Source organism: Chaetodon trifascialis, chromosome 11 (genome assembly GCF_039877785.1).
Source record: "Chaetodon trifascialis isolate fChaTrf1 chromosome 11, fChaTrf1.hap1, whole genome shotgun sequence".
NCBI lineage: Eukaryota > Metazoa > Chordata > Actinopteri > Chaetodontiformes > Chaetodontidae > Chaetodon > Chaetodon trifascialis.
Genome location: NC_092066.1, coordinates 23,581,815 through 23,598,575, shown reverse-complemented (window position 1 = coordinate 23,598,575; position 16,761 = coordinate 23,581,815). Strand labels below are relative to the sequence as shown.

Here is a 16,761-nt window from a genome sequence, read left to right as displayed (position 1 = left end):
TGTAGACTTTCAGTGTTGCTCAGTAGATTACAAAGTCCACATCGTTACAGGATACATTAGGTATTTTGACTGTAACTTTTAACTAGTCTTGTAAAGCCATACCTCATAATTTTGAATATTATCATGACAGAACAGTTCAGACAGCTGATAAACGATTTTATTGAATAAGAATAGACTTTGACAATACTGGTCTCATAAATGCACAAATACAGTCGTCAGATATTGCTCCATTGAATCAAGATATTACTTTAAGAACTTACATTATAATGTTGTGACCATTATATACATTGAGTTAATGGTAATTTACACCTTTATTACTACAAAGTAAACAGATTTGGTTTCCTTGCTCCCAATCTCCATCCTTTAAAATTTCATTGACCTTTTATGTGTACAGAGCCCACATTGATGGGTTAGACATATTCCACAACAATACTGTATTAAGAAACAAACAACATGACAGGAGCAAAGAATACCTAAAGCTTCCATACAAGAGTCTCACCAGGGCCAATACTGGCCTGTTTCAAATGAGTCTGGGCACCTGTCCACCTCTGAAATGATGGATATAATTGAGTCTCTATTTTACAGATATTGCAGAATTGACTGAAACTACATGAGAAGCTAAACTGAGTTGATTGCAATGAGACAAACTGATCAGATTTGTTGTTGTCATAGTGACAACTATAAATGTTTCGTGAATTCTAAAAACATATTTTGGATGAAACACTGACAGTTTGCAATTTTTTGCACATTTAAAATTGATCAAATTCACAAGGTTTTTTTTTTTTAATCAGGAAAACAATCCATTATATGTGGCTTAAATCTAAAAACAGCTGGCTTTCAGGAGCACATACTGGTTGATCCTTTGCAAAAGTCAGAATACATGGCAGTTTGGATGACTCAAGAAACATGATGGAACATGTCCTAAGGCACACACCAATCTAGTGGAACATGGTCAGTCACTGAAATTTCTGCAGCTGAGGCTCACAATGGAGCTTCTGTCTGGTTCCACTCTCCTTGACAGCTCACTGTGAGAGTTCCTCTTTCCATCAGCAGCAGCTTCTCTTCATGTCTTGGGGTGCGGCCTCCTCCAAGTTGGCCCGATCCGATTCTGTCAAGGTAAATATTTTCTGTATTTATGTACCCTCAGGCTTCCATTATCAACATTTCTGCTTGTTACGGGTTGAGCCATTACTTACTGATACTGTCTCCACGTCCTATGCTCGCAGGGACCCCATTCTCCATGTCCTTCAATATGCACTTTTCAAAGGCCAAAGCTGCCACCCTGAAGAAAAATCCCTGCACATTCTCCCCTGAAAATAAGAAAAAATATTAGTTTGTTATAATGGCTTTCTGCATTGCCCAGAATCATTGTATTTATGTTGTCTTAATGTACCATACAGCATTGACAACCGTGAGCTCTCGGCCTTACCTGTTTTAGCAGAAACAGCCCAGAACTCTGCATTGATTTCTGTTGCTATCCTGATGGCATCTTTTTCTGTCCTTTGTCTTTCTTCTAAAGGCTTACAAAGAAAACAGGTGTTTACTAGAAGAAAAAGGAGAATGCGCAAATCTGCAAAATATTAATATAATATAAAATATAGTCACCAGCAGGTCACTCTTAGTGCCAACCAAGAAGATTAAGCAGGAGTCAGGCTCATTTTCTCTCATGGCTTCCTCCAGCCATTGGCTATGAAAACAAACAAAAAAAGATTGTTACATTATCTTACAGTGCAACACATTCTTGTAGTTGATTTTAGAGCATCAGAATTTTGCTATATACAGTATATATATAGACGAACAAACATGTCATTGTGATATCTGTGGTTGTAGACAGTGACCAACAGCTCAAATATGTCTTGGCTATCTGCTGAGACTGTTAGCCTGGTTCCAGATCTCTGAATCATCACGCACATCTGCATTTTGTTCAGCAATTCAAATATAAATGAAGTGAATTAATGCCAATTAGATCTTATTATAATGCCAGAAAAATCAGAGTTAATAGAGAGATACAATATGTTATGTCCACACATCTAAAGAGCTTTATGAGAGATAAAACAGTATGAGACAAATCTTCCTTATATTTTTTCTTGTATCTTTAATTTAAGTAGCTAGATCACTACAGCATAGTAATCTCTCTCTATGTCTATTTCATTTGTCTATGGAGTATAGATTTGACCTACCGTGTATTATCTAGGGACTTAATGTCTGCCATGTCAAAGACTGTGATAATGACTGGAAAAGATGAACAAGCAGATTCAGTATTATTAGTTTAGGCCAAATAAAATGGAAAATGGTCTCACTTAGCATGTGACAGACAACCATCTTTTTAAAGTTATTGTTTTAACAACCTCTTACCCTGTGCACCTCTGTAGTATGCATAAGCAATGCACTTGAATTTTTCCTGCCCAGCAGTATCCCAGCTATTAAAAAAAGACAGCATGAATGACAAAAACACAAAGTACTGTAAAGTTAAAGTATATGTATACAGGATAACTTATTTAAGACCAGACTACTCACATCTGAAAGGAGAAAGGTACTCCAGATATCTCAAACCTCTCAATCTCGAAGTCCACACCGATAGTGGCCTTGTAATCTCTTTCAAATACATCTTTACAAAACCTGAAAACAGCATAAACAAATCAAGTGTTTTTTCTTTTTTGTTCATGGGATTCACATGTCAGACTCACTGTTTGGAATTCTGCTTTTTTTTTTTTTTAACTAAACTTCTTAGCTTCATATAAGTGCAATCAGTCAGTCCCAACAGAGAGCTGTGTTCATACAGTGTAGACAAGATACATTACATTTCTCCATACACACTTTGCTGCTTTATTATAATTTTTATGTGGACATTTATGTGTACATATTTAAGGGCCTGGTCACCATCCACAGACAGAACAGACCACCACCCACAGACCTATGCAACCAGGTTCACTTTAGCACTGACCTTTAAGAACATATGCACACAATAAAATGGGTCTGGTTTTGATATTGTGATCTAAGTTATAATCACGTTGTGTCTAAATTGGTTAAAGTGAGATAAAGTACCTATTGATGAGGCAGGTCTTCCCCACATTAAGGTCTCCAACAACCACCACTTTTGACATTTTCTGTCGGTCCCACCTTTAAAGAAGACAAGAGTTTTTTTTTTGTTTGTTTGTTTTTTATATCAGTGAGATATAAATATTTTCATGTGACCCAAAACTAGGAGACTCACGGCTGATGCCTGGCAGCTCTGTCTTTACAGGCTGCTTTAGCCTGAATGTCCCAGTCTTTCTTGAGCTGTAGAGAGGCCTCAGGTGTGTAGCTCTGAAAATAACAGGACCATATATTACTAACACTAATTGCTGTGACAAGACTAAGTCAACAGCCATGCTGGAGGCTCTGTGAGGCTGTGCTTAGGCACAGTGGTGCTAAATGCTAACATCAGTGTGCTAACATGTTTACATAAAAACAAGAAGCTAAAACAGAATTTACAATTACAACTAGTCATTTGGCAGATGCTTTTATCCAAAGTGACGTACATATGAATTCACATACTGCTGGCACAGCATCAGGGGCAGGGATTGAACCACCAACCTCCTGAACAATGGACAACCACTCTACCTCCCAAGCCACAGCCCCTGCTATAATTCACAGTATAATAATATATTCAACTGTATTCAAAAGAATTTGAGTTATTAAATCTTGGAAATGCCAGATATTTGAGGACTCTTGTGGTACCTGCATGTAGATTGAACAGAACTAGTAGCAGGATTCTCAAACAAACATGCATTGACAGATCCTGTGAGTTGACCCCATTGGAAGTCAAAGGTTAGTTAAACATCATTAATAACATCATTAATATCATAGATTCCTGCCAAAATAAAGGGCCTGAATGTGTTTTTGGAGAAGATTGAGAGGGCAGAAGAACATGTTAATGGGATCTCTGACGGGCGAGTTGACTGCAGGCAGAGAACTGTGATCTGACATCAGTTTAACTATCTGAGAAAGTTAGTGGAAGTAAGGTGCTTCCAATACATGTAACTGGCGCTCCTACCGATCTAATTAGAGTGATGTCACTGTAAAACACGGCTTTTTCCGGACCTGCATTAAACTGAAGTAAAACAAAAACATGATGTACCTTTGGAAACTCCCAGATGACCCTGTCTCTGCTGATGGGTGATGGGAACGGCATCATGTCATCCCTGTTACCGTGCATGGCAATCTGTGAGGGAATGTGTAACAGGAGTTAGCTTTATCTAATTCAGTCTAATACCAAGCACTCCTTCAACGTGTGTGTCCATTTATACAAAGCTCATCTGTTCTCTGAACCAAATAGCTACAGCATTTAGATTAGGGCGTCAGGTCTATTCTCATTTAGCGTCATTATCTACATACAGTATGTACTATGTACAGACAACGATGCCTGCTTTTCATTAGTAATAACTGCTAAAACTGGTTGTGACATTCAAAACACGAGTATTCAGGCTATTTTAATTTTAGAGGATGCTAGTGCGCTGCTGCACTGTGAAGTTAGCCAGTGAAAGGCAGGAAGTACGGGGACTCTGCCTTTAAAATAAAAGCAGAATGATAAAATCAATGAATTGTGAGAGTATCCTTTAGGAGCATTCTTAATTTATTTTTGATTTTCTTTTTTTTTTTCTTTAATTTTCCTCCCCTGACCCAAAAATTACATCATGCTAGTTTACGTTGTAAGCAAGAAAAGTGGTTTAGTTTGAAGATTTTGAACGGAATTCTCGCCACAATTTGTTTAGCATACTGTGACACTAGAGCAATAGCGGCTACAGACAGATACTGCTACCAACGCCACTACCTATCATTCCCGTGTCTCGGCTTTTTTCTTTACAACCTGACACTGTTTCACTGGGGTTCATATTCCTCAGACAGTGAACATCTCGTACTCACCACAGATGAAACCACGTCAAATATCTCCTCGATTGCTCGAGCTCTACCACTTACTGCTTTCAAACCCGGACACTGTTTGATGAAGAGTTCGTTTCCATGGCAACCATACCCTTCCCGTGTCACGTGATAATTGGAGTTTTATTGCACGTGGTAAATAAGAGGGGCCCAGTATAGGGTCCTATAAAATCCCCAATGTTAGCTATTAACATGGCATCCCGCTTTAGCAATAATTACAATGTTAGAATACAAAAATACATATTCATCTCGCCTGTCAATTCTCTGCCCAATCCTTCAGCATCATTTTTGAAAAAAAATATTTATTAGTAATACGGTAACTCAAAAAGTAAAAGTACATAAGTGTCATTCCTAAAATATACTTAAATATCAAAAGCAAAAGTACTCACTATCCGCAATCCATCCAGCAGCCCCCCCCCCCCCCCCCTTTTTTTTAATTTAAATCCGATTGTTTAAAGAATATTTCTAGAAATGAGTTGCACTATCCTGAGACAAGACAATTAGACACATCACGGTAATATATTTCTGAAAAATTAATTAACATGATTTAAAATACAAATATATGAAACAATTTCATATGCACTGAAAATAGGTGGAATAATTGCACTGCAATGGCAGTTAACAAATAAGGCTTTAAGGTAAATAAGGCTGTGTGGAGTAGCCAGTAACTATAATTCACAACTAAAATTTAGAGGAGTAAAAAGTATAATATTTCTGACCGAAATGTAGTGGAGTAGCAGAATAAAGTAGCATACAATGGAAATACTCAATTGAAGTAAAAGTATCGTACCCCTGAACTGTACTTAAATACAGTGCTTGAGTAAATCTGGCCTTCTTACAATTGTTGCATTGCACTAATAACCTATGTGGAAGTAACATATTAAACATCTTAACAAAACAACATATTAAATGTAACCTCAATTACTCTATCCAACTCCTTCCCAGTTTTAATTTAAGTTTATTCCCACTCATTTTAAACATGAAGAAAAAAAGGTTGGCAGTTCCTGGGTGCCAAAGTTGAAAACATTCATATTTGAGAATACGTGGACTAATTGCACCACCTTGTGGTCTTATCGTGTCGCACTCTAAAGTGTAGGCGTATAAACAGAATCCAAAAATGCCAGTTAAAATGATCCACTTAAAAATCCTCCATGGAAAATGTAAAAGTCTTCCTTCATTTTAAGTTAACAGTCCTGAAATCCTAAGATTTTTAAAAATAAAAAAAACATTACTACCACAATTATTTACTTATTTGTGCTTTTCTACTTTAAAATAGTTTCCTAAAATACGGAAATCGTGTTTCCAACGAAATGATATTCCTTTTTACTTTACAAAATGTTAACTCTTTTTTGTAATCAGTATGAAATTACAAAATTTCTAATTTCTAAAACTGACAGAGTGGGAGGATAGAGGTATAACTGGACAGGTGAATTTATACCTGACCTTCACTTTCATGAAAAAACCGAGGGATGACAAACATTGGCTGATGTAATTCATACCTGGTTGTAATTACCCTATTTCATTGCAATGTTACGTAATACCGTCAGTTCTTGAACGCACCTCAAGGTATGCGTCGGTGAGGAGAATGCTGGAACCACACGACCTGCGTAAGCTAGCGTTACGTGCGTGTCGAGAAAATAGATTGAAGCCTATCCGGAAAGAAGTGAATAAACGTGGTCTAAACTAGCTTTAGACGGTGCAGTATCTGATAAATTCGCAGTAAGCTGTGTTAAGAACTATTTTTGCAAGTTTGCTTGAGTTTGGGACATCTGCCGAATTTGGGAATAAAGAAAACGCAGGTAATGTTAGCTTACTTGACACTAGCTAGCCCATGATTACGATATACACTGCGGAAGCATAACATAGCAAAACTCAGCTAACGTTAATACGCCATCGTAGTTAATTGGCGACATGTTTTAGAATGTTTACCATAATGTTGATAAGCTTCAGAAATGACTAAAAAATTACTTAAACTTATCGTAATTTAGTCAACTTATCACACAAAGGGAATTCTTCTATATTAGAATTCCCTTAAATTTTTAGGTTTTCGGCCGCTGTCCTCCGGCGGTCTTAATAGGGCATAATATAACCGTGGGAAGGTGTCACGAAAACAGGTTAAGGATGATTTAGAATTTCACTGATGTCTTTGTGGAATTTGTTTTGTGATGTTCTTCCAACCTGCAAGTGCTTTAAGTTCGTACCTGTAAAGCTAAAGGTAAATTACAAGTAAACTTCTTAAAAGTGAACTGATTTTATGTGGAACTTACAGAGAGAAGGATTTATGAACTTTGACTTGAACAAAAACCAGTGACATCATCTGGCAAGAATATCTTGGGCAGTAATAGTAATATTTGAAAAGCTGCAAGGGTGAGTGATAGTACATACAGTATGTATTTCTGTTGAACATTGACGAATAGACCTAAAGGAAGGACTTAATTTTGTAATTGACTCTGAATGTTGGATAAGGCTGACTGAAACTGACACTAATTTTAATGTACATTTTCCAACATGTTTGTCTTAACCCAGAGAGAGAATGAAATTTCCAAGAGTACTCAAAAGGGTGAGTAATCCCCTCAAGTTTTATGTAAATTTCTCATTTTTCAGTGTTGTCCAAGGTTTCACTCTCTTGTCGGTATTCCACAGTACTTCACTGTCACTAGTACTTACAGTATAGCTGTACTTAGCATACTTAGAGTGGTTTGTATGTGTATATGTTGGCACATACCGTGTGCTATATCTGTGAACAATTTTTATTCAGTCTTGCTGTTATTCTACGTCTGTGTGACTGAGTACTCTTGAAACAGCAGCAGCAGTAAAGTTTACTTTAAAAATGAAAGGTTGCAGTTCAGTTTGAATTCCAAGAAATGAACAGAAAAAGGTATGCGTTGGCCGGGAATCGAACCCGGGTCAACTGCTTGGAAGGCAGCTATGCTCACCACTATACCACCAACGCCTGCTGTGCTCTGTGTGAAAACGTCTTTAAGGATGTGAAAGGGTGCAATTGTGAGTGTTTTAAATTTCAGTCACAGCAGTAATGTGTCACTGCAAATCGTGTCAAAGGATAGCCATGTTTTGGTCACAGTGATCTAATTGATGTGCCACAGCGGGTACACGTGGTTCTGTTAACTTTGTATTGACTCCTGATTATGGAGGTAGTACAGTTTCCGTAGTGTAGTGGTTATCACGTTCGCCTAACACGCGAAAGGTCCCCGGTTCGAAACCGGGCGGAAACATGTTGATATTTTTTTGCTATGACATGCTATGAAAAAATGGTGTGTGTTAAAGAAATTAGCACAGTAGCACACCATGTGAATCTGTTTTGCGATGCATGTGTGAGACAGAGCTGCTTGTTTTTGTGTCAGGTGAAATGATCGTAGATCTATATGGCACAGGGATAGGGAACCCTTTTAACCCTTTTCCCTATCAAGGGCCATTTCAATCTATAGAATATCCTTCAAGGGCCATACTCAGTGGCACCCTCATAAATTTATATTTACATGATTTTATTTTGAAGCTCAGTGATTTCCTATTGTAGGTTGTAAGGCACATCAGATGGTTGCGTATTAAATGGATTAGCAGTTATGTTAAGTTCATGATTTTACATTGACAGCAAAGAGCTGAGAAGCTGGCTGGAGCTTGAGGTTCAGCTCTGTGAGATTAACTTCATCCTAGCACTTTTGTCCTTTCAGCTCATCCGGCTTAGTATTTTTTAGCTGAAATGAAACAAACTAATTTACACTGGTTTGCCTTTCACTTCAGCAAAAAAATAATCGTCTGTCTATTACTAATTGTTGTCTATTGTTAATAATAACAACATAATAACATAAAATAATGTAAAGTACTAGGGCTGGGTGATAAAAAAAATGATCAAATGTTTTATCGAATGCATATTTTATTGATATTGATTATGTGTCTATCGCAAGACCTATCATTATCATTATATTAGCCCTATAAAGTACAATTTAAACAACCAGACAAGACAAAATAAAACAGTTGTTAAATTAAAAGAAAAGACACTTCAGGAGACAGTGTGTCTTAAGATTTCGTTTAAAGGTGTCAATAGATTTAGAACCCCTAAGAACCTCTTAGAACTCTGTTCCAGAGTTTTGGGGGATGATTAACAACGGCTGCCTCTCCATGCCTTTTAGTTCTGGCCTCAGGAACAATCAAGAGGTTTGAGTAAGAGGATTAAAATGCTTCACCTTGTGAGTGAGATAAGACGGGGCATAGCCATTCTGGCGGCGGTAGGGGACATTGAGTCTGAATGGGCCTTGTTCCACTCCGCCATTGTTGAGGTGGCTGTCGCAAGCTGTTTTTAGCTGCAGCGTTTCCTCATGGGGGTCTCTGCACCTTGGTGTGGGGCCTCCTGTCTGCCTGGGTTGGGGTGGTCTTGGGCGGCGCTCCCTAGTCATGGGCGGGGGCCCTCTCAGTGTGGATGGCCCCCAAAGGTGGCTTATTCCTTGCCTTGTCCGTATGGGTGTGTGTGTGTGTGTGTGTGTGTGTGTGTGTGTGTGTGTGTGTGTGTGTGTGTGTGTGTGTCTATATGTCTCTATGCCTCTATGGGGGTGGGAGGGCTGGGTTTTCTTTTTGCCTCTGTGAGGCACTTTGTGTTGCTTTTAAGTATGAGAAGTGCCATATAAAGTTTGATTTGATTTGAAGCTGTGACCACAAGGTCCACAATCATACTTATCCTTCATACTTTGGAAACTCTCCAGCTCCCCTTTCTCCTCTAAAGTGCACCATGTTGTAATTCCCTTCGTTAACCATGATTTGAATCCCATCATATTTGTCCGGTTTGAAATTATTATCGAATGCCACCCATTTTAATTGGTTTATATCCTTTATCTTGTGATTTTGGACTACTCTGAACCATAACTCCAAAGTGAATGAGGTAATTTAGTCCAATGATACTCTGAATTGGGTACCCATCAAATTCCTTTTCTATACTTTTCCACTTAGCCATGTAATCCAGTTTGCACCAGCATACTATGTATCTAAATTGGGCTGCATGATAATATTCTTTTAGTTTTGGGAGACTAGTCTGGACCAGTTCTATACCCCTATAGGGAGCGCAGGAGTTTGCCAAACCAACCAACCAGCCCCCTTGTGTTTTGTGGATGGGCTGCGACCTACTGATCATGGTTGGTGTGGAGGGAGAGTTTCCTCAAGAAGGAAAATAAAGATCAGCGCCCAACGTGGGGCTCGAACCCACGACCCTGAGATTAAGAGTCTCATGCTCTACCGACTGAGCTAGCCGGGCTATATGTATTTAGTAAAATATGCAGTACTTGTTCTTGCCTATACATGTCTAGTCATTCTGGTTTTGGTTGTGAACCTGTTTTCCTTGTGGCTTTCATTTCTATCTAATCACTTTACTGAGGGTGTTTCTTGCCTGGTTGTACAAGATTGTGATTCCCATTTCTGACCTCAGTAATGGGACATGGATAAAAAAAAAGGTCACAGTGAGGCAGGCAAGCTAGTCTCTGTGGCGCAATCGGTTAGCGCGTTCGGCTGTTAACCGAAAGGTTGGTGGTTCGAGCCCACCCAGGGACGAAGAGTTTTTACATTTTATTTTGCTTCTCTTCGTGACAGAGTTGACTGTCCCATTATTTTGATAGGGTAAATAACAGAATTAAAAAAGGTGACAGCAGTTTTCTCTGATCCAAGACCACCAGCTACAGGCTGTACTACACTGTGTGTCATGGATTGGTCTTACACAAGCACTTAGATGTTTTGCTTGAAAAGGCAGATGTCTCTGTGGCGCAATCGGTTAGCGCGTTCGGCTGTTAACCGAAAGGTTGGTGGTTCGAGCCCACCCAGGGACGGGACTGTTTTTACTCTTTTCCTTTTTTATAATAACATTTGCAATTGGACGTGGTACAAACATAAGCTGAACTAAAAAATTGAGGCATGTCTGTAACATTACACAGAATGTAAAGTAGATGATTTAGATTTAGTCTGAGCACTACTTCATTGTTTTGTTACCAGGAACAAAAGGATTGTGGTCTGACATCTAGTATTTGATTTTCTGCAGAGGTGATGACTTTGCTGGGTAGGGTCTTGGTGTCAGTGAGGCTGAGGAATAGCCATACATAACCACACGGGCAATATGACCTTTAGTAACCTCAGAAAACGAAACTTAACATATCTCGTGATAGGTAACACATCATTTACATATGGGGGGGGGGGGTCTAGCTATCTTCTCTTTCAGGGCGCTGTCCCCTATGGATTGAATGGGTCGTGTGCCAAGAGGCTGGTACCAGCCTGTGGTCCAAGGTAGGGCTGGGCGATATGACCTCAAATCAATATCACGATAAATTGGGCAGTTTTACCTCGATAACGATAAATGCACGATAAACCCACGCCCCCACCCCCCGCGGACCACTGTATATCTTTGCCATCTGAAAATAATTGCAGGAAATGCAAATTAACTGCTTTTCATTGATTTATTGACCAACTGGCACACATTACTTTCAATGAAACATAAAAGTATAAAAAACCCTTGTAACCATTCAAGTTTGAACATTCAAAATAGCTTGCATGACTTGAACAATGTCACATAGAACAGGAGAAAGAGGTTACCTCTCTTGTAAACTTTTTTGTGCAAATGGCTTGTGCAAAGGTAATGCCATGTTCAAAGGCCTATATTTGTGTAAAGGCAGTAATATCTTTGTGGAGGTAATGTCTCTTGTAAACAAATAATATAAATAATGCCATGTGCAAAGGAGGTAGTGTGGCTTGTAAACAAAATGATAAATAAAATAAAAAAATGTCAATGCAACACTAATAAACAATTGCAAATAAACACTGCCATGCAAAAGGTAGACAATGTTTTACATCTTTTTAACAAACATTTTAAATAGTGCCACGGCCCATGTGCAAAAATGTCAATGTAACACTGATGATTAAAAGCAAGAGGGGCTTGAACAGTGCACTTCAAAAAAAAAGCAGCAGACTGGGTATCCTGTTTTCTCAACTATCTGTAGATGTGAATCTGACTCATGGCTGCTGTTACATGTAATCACTCTACTCTGCGCACTAGTGTTTACTCCAGGTTCCTACTAAGAAACACTAGCATGTTTACCATTTGTGGTTTCAGGCAGGATCTGAGGCATGTTACAATGTTTCCTCCAGAGCTAAAAACCCGCTCGGATGGGGAGCTAGTGGCTGGTACACAAAGGTACTTTTTTGCCACTTAGCTCAGAGTGGGAAAGTGTGCATGATGCTCTCTCCACCAATCTAGTGGATTTCCCTCACTATCCTGCACAGGGGACACCAAGTAGCTGCTCAGCTCTGCTTCTACTGCTTGCTGACGTGACACAGTGGGTGCAGTTGAAGGGGCTGCCTCGCTTCCTTTGAAAAAGCTTCCCAATGATCTCTTTGGCTTCTTTGCTTCTGATGAAGATGCAGAAGGCTGAGGCTCGGTGGCGGTGCTCCCTCCGGTACGTCCTGTGTGGTCTGCAGCTGCTGACTCCATCTCTGTTTTCATTTTCTCCTGAATGGCGGGGACACGGTCTGCAGAAATGTATGATGCTTTGAATCTGGGATCAACAAAACTGGCTGTGTCCAAAGGCTCTTCAGTGGTGGGATCTGAGAACTTCTCATCAAGGTATGCAAGGATGTCAGATATGATGGCTTTGGTCAGCTCTACATCATCTTCTTATTCAGCCAGCACTTGTGAATGGAGGACGTGTAGGACAGGCTTCACGGATGAAATTGTCACATACTCTTCGCCCGACAGGGCGTCTGTGAATTCCTTCTGTGAGGAGCGAGAGCTTTGCTGACGGCCTCCAACAAATCCAGGTCAGACCATTTTGGAACAAGATGCCTTGATGCTCTGTCATCAGAGAGGACCTGTAATAATAATAATAATTACATTTATATAGCGCATTTCAACTTAGTTCAGCTTTTTTCAACCTTGACTCTATTTTCCCATCTTCTTTTATCTAAAAGAGTGGTGGGATAGTCAATTTTATCAATTGCTCCTTTAAGAAGCAAGGGACTTTTCTTTCAATGTATTCAATGTATGAAATCCCACCACTCTTTTAGATAGAGGTAGATGAGAAAATAGAGTCCAGGTTGAAAAAAGCTGAACTTCCCCTTCCCCTTAGAGCAATTACAGTAAAGACTATAATCAGTGCCTGAGCCCAGCCAGTAAGACACACAATAAAATAAAGTACCAAGGATCATAGCCTACCTCTGTGATGGCTTTCTTTTGCTCAAGAAGCCTTGCAGTCATCAGCTGCATTGATCCCCATCTGGTGGGGCATGACGTTTTGAGCTTGTGTTGTGGCAGGTTCAACTCTTTCTGTGCCTTGCGTAACGCCTTCATCTTCTTCCAGCTGTAGGAGAAGGAGCTGACGATCTTTTTGCAGACCTTCGTGGCCCGATCCACAGCGGGTTGGTTTTTCAGAGCGTTTTCTGAAACAGACACGCACGCACACACACACATGTTAAAGCTATACTGCTGTAGCTCTTATGTGCCGATAAAACATCGTTTAATATTTTAATATGGCCTACATTGTACAATGACACACACACACACAGAATATAGCACACAGAAACATAGCTGTAGCCATTTAACTGTCATTTAATACCTACACTGTTGAATTATACTTTATTCTGATAAGACATCATTTAATATTTTCCCTACATTGTACAGTCATAGTCACAGACACACGCACACACACACACACACACACACACACACACACACACACACACACACACACACACACACACACACACACAGTTGTAGCTCTTATGTGCCAATAACACAGTAGGCTATTTAATATTTTATATTAACAGTCAGTTGACTCACCACCAAAACATATCCCCATTAAATGTGCACACTTACTGATTGCCAGGTGCAGTCTGTGTCCAAAGCACTGCTCCCGCATCCACTGGTTGAGCTCTGCAGCTTTCACAATGTTGGCACCGTTGTCAATTGTGATGGCAACGAGGACGTGTTGCTGTGGGTGGTTACGACAGTTTTCATACACACTTTGCATTTCGTGTTCTTTTGCTCAACATCATCTTTGTGGAACCCAAAATATTTCCAAACGACAGATGTCGAATTTCTTTTCGGAACAAGCACAACAGGATCAACTTCGACCAACGTTACTTCGTCTACGGCTGTGTCAGCCACTTCTTCTTTTGAACCATCAGCCATTTCCTCATCGTCTGTTTCCCTTCTTATTCAGACTGGATGGGTGGAGTCACGTGACTACACACGCTGTACCTCGTCTTAAAGGAGAATGAACATAGCCTTCCAGCACACACAGTCAAAACAGACAAAAAAGACTTTTATTTTCTGTTTTATTAAAACACCAAATTTACCGACATGGGCAAAATGACGTCGGTTATCGTAGTAAATTTCAGTAACAGTAAATTTTCGGTTTATCGCCCAGGCCTAGTCCAAGGAGGGGGCACTAAAGTCTAAACCACGATATCACCAGCTGTTTTGACCAATCAGATAGCTGCACATTTCTTTTTAAAACTCTGTATAATCGTCAGTCAGGCATTCTCATTCTGGCGGGTGGTTGCATCTAATTGCTTGCAAACTGCAATTTCCCAAAAGACTGAGATCCATGTACATGTTCTCTATTTTATCAGTGTGTTAATAAATATCCTTAACTGAAGACAGAATATCTCCTGACCTCTTTCCCTTGCAATTTAATGAATGTATCCTAGAAATAGACATTTATGTTGACAACTACACACCTGTGCATTATTACTGTAAACAACAAACTTTGTTTTATTACTACGTGAAATAAAGCTTGACAGTTTTTCTGAAATGTTACTATTTGTTTTTGATAAGTTTGGTAATTGGTTTTGAAACATTTCAAGCCTAGTATTGACCCAGTGATTCTTATTTCTTCAACTGAAGGTTATATTTTTCTTTTTTAAGTAGTCCAAAGGGTATTTCAATAAATAGTGTAAGGTTCTATATTTGTACATTTATGCAATAAGAAACATATCACTTTAGAAAACAAACTTTATTGAATAATAGATAATAATGGTTCATCATGTGACACAATGGGGTCACGTGAGTCCTGGTGTGAATTTATTGTGCTGTCTGAGGAGAGATCTCAGGACTGCATCGCAGACAATGCTGTCCTTTCATCTCTTCCAAAGAGATTCAAAAATTTAGCCTCTGAAAATAAGGGAGCCTCCCAATCACAAGAATGGGACACTAACGAGGCAGACGACTGTCGTTGACACCCAAGGGTTGCACCCTACCCTGCCTTAATGGGGGATCGTTTGCCTCACAACAGAGTGATACCATCCTTGGTTTTGGGGGTTGGCCTCACTTAGAGGATAAATACTTGAATCTAACACCATTTCATTAGACTAGAGCTGTCCTATCTAGTCTGATGCGCATGAACTGATGAAGTCTGCTTAGATGAGAGGCGAAACGCCTTCCAAGACAAACTGACAAGTCCAGTTGCGAACGATTGAATGCCCTGAAGCTTACAATGACCTGGATGAATGAGAATATTCACAGGCATATTCAGTGATGGTCTGTCCTGTTTTGACATGTATGGATTCTTTCACTCCTCTTTCAAACGACCAGTCTTCCATGGCCAAAATATGTACATTAGGGACACCTCTGGGGACTCCAATTGCATCTATATATGTTAGGATGTGTCCCAGTGTTTCTCCCTTTCCTTTTTTCTAGTGTTATTTGTCTATTTGTCTGTCTCCCCTGTCTGTCTGAGAATGGGTGGTCCTTTCCCCTTGCACCATGGTGACCTAATTACCTGCACACCTGAGGCGTGTTGGAGCTGATTGCTGGCTGCAAGGGAGGCTCTCTCTGCTCTCTGGTCTTGTGGTTGCCAGTTCATCCTGATCTCAACCATGTGTACGTCCTGTCTCAGTGTGAGTAACTTCTAAGTAAAGCCCTTTTGTCAGTTCTGCCCTGGTGTCTTGTCCTGGAACTTATCCAGTGGATTTCTGTGTAGCCCTTTTTGGACTTATGCTTTGTTTTGCTCTTTCTTTCAGTGTACTCAGTCCCGCTCGGTGTGCCTATCAGCCTCAGTTCCAGCGTGGTGTTTTTGGTTATACCCACTCAGTTTGAGTGCGCTTTTTGTTCCTGCCTTAGTCTCCAGCGTGGTGTTTAGTTTGTTGTTACCTCCACTCAGTTTGAGTACGCCTTTTGTTCCCCCTTTTGTAAATAAATCTAGTTTGTGTTTTGTGACATCATTTTTGGTTTTGCGCTGCACCTTGAGTCCTGAAATATTTTACCAAGGACAAATCCTCACAATATAGGTCAGAGAGTTTTGGTAGGTGCGGCTTTAACCTCCTGAGTGAACTTGATATTACTGTCCACTGCATTGATGTGTTCCGTGAAAGTGTCCACTTTCTGGGTCCTAATTTTGATCCTGGTGTCATTCCCAACTTGTACATTGGGGAAACAAAGGAAGCAGTTTACAAGCGCATGGCACAGCAGAGAAGAGCCAACACCTCAGGTCAAGACTCAGCAGTCCACCTCCATCTCAAGGACAAGGGACATTCCTTTGAGGACCATAATGTACATATTTTAGCCAAAGAATTTCAGTGGTTTGAAAGAGGAGTGAAAAAAGCCACGCATGTCAAACTGGAAAGACCATCACTGAACAGAGGTGGACTAAGACATCACTTATCAGCCACCTACAATGCAGTCCTGAGATCTCTCCCCAGACAGCACAACAACCATTCACACCAGGACTCACATGACTGTTTTGTCACATGATGTGTGGGTGGGTCAATGACCCAACCATTATCACCCATCAACACCAATTCAGAATCAGAATTCCTTTATTGATTCCAGAGGGGAAATTGTTTTTGTTGCAAGTGCTC

General features: G+C 39.9%; 1 protein-coding gene and 5 non-coding genes across 6 annotated transcripts; 3 read left to right on the top strand and 3 right to left on the bottom strand.

Annotated features, from left to right (window-relative positions):
- Positions 1–139: 139 nt before the first annotated feature.
- Positions 140–4,955, bottom strand: rab36 (RAB36, member RAS oncogene family). The gene is made up of 11 exons (XM_070974546.1): positions 4,906–4,955; positions 4,121–4,204; positions 3,215–3,306; positions 3,046–3,120; positions 2,518–2,619; positions 2,356–2,420; positions 2,181–2,232; positions 1,606–1,687; positions 1,430–1,520; positions 1,197–1,310; positions 140–1,108 (listed from the first exon to the last, which is right to left on the bottom strand). The coding sequence occupies exons 2-11, from the start codon at positions 4,196–4,198 to the stop codon at positions 1,047–1,049; spliced, it is 813 nt and encodes a 270-aa protein (XP_070830647.1). The 5' UTR covers positions 4,199–4,204; positions 4,906–4,955; the 3' UTR covers positions 140–1,046.
- A 2,846-nt stretch (positions 4,956–7,801) lies between these two features.
- On the bottom strand, positions 7,802–7,873 carry trnag-ucc (transfer RNA glycine (anticodon UCC)). Its single transcript has one exon. It is a non-coding gene; the product is annotated as a tRNA-Gly (tRNA).
- A 207-nt stretch (positions 7,874–8,080) lies between these two features.
- Positions 8,081–8,153, top strand: trnav-aac (transfer RNA valine (anticodon AAC)). The gene has a single exon. It is a non-coding gene; the product is annotated as a tRNA-Val (tRNA).
- Positions 8,154–10,107: 1,954 nt separating this feature from the next.
- trnak-cuu (transfer RNA lysine (anticodon CUU)) lies at positions 10,108–10,180 on the bottom strand. Its single transcript has one exon. It is a non-coding gene; the product is annotated as a tRNA-Lys (tRNA).
- Positions 10,181–10,399: 219 nt separating this feature from the next.
- Positions 10,400–10,473, top strand: trnan-guu (transfer RNA asparagine (anticodon GUU)). The gene has a single exon. It is a non-coding gene; the product is annotated as a tRNA-Asn (tRNA).
- A 198-nt stretch (positions 10,474–10,671) lies between these two features.
- trnan-guu (transfer RNA asparagine (anticodon GUU)) lies at positions 10,672–10,745 on the top strand. Its single transcript has one exon. It is a non-coding gene; the product is annotated as a tRNA-Asn (tRNA).
- Positions 10,746–16,761: the final 6,016 nt, after the last annotated feature.

Excerpts from the sequence above, each read along its gene's own strand:
- rab36 (XM_070974546.1), bottom strand. The coding sequence starts at position 4,198 with ATGCACGGTAACAGGGATGACATGATGCCGTTCCCATCACCCATCAGC. Across the intron at positions 3,121-3,214 it reads AGAGCTGCCAGGCATCAGCC|GTGGGACCGACAGAAAATGT; the intron begins GTGAGTCTCCTA and ends TCTTCTTTAAAG. Across the intron at positions 1,521-1,605 it reads GCACTAAGAGTGACCTGCTG|CCTTTAGAAGAAAGACAAAG; the intron begins GTGACTATATTT and ends TTTCTTTGTAAG.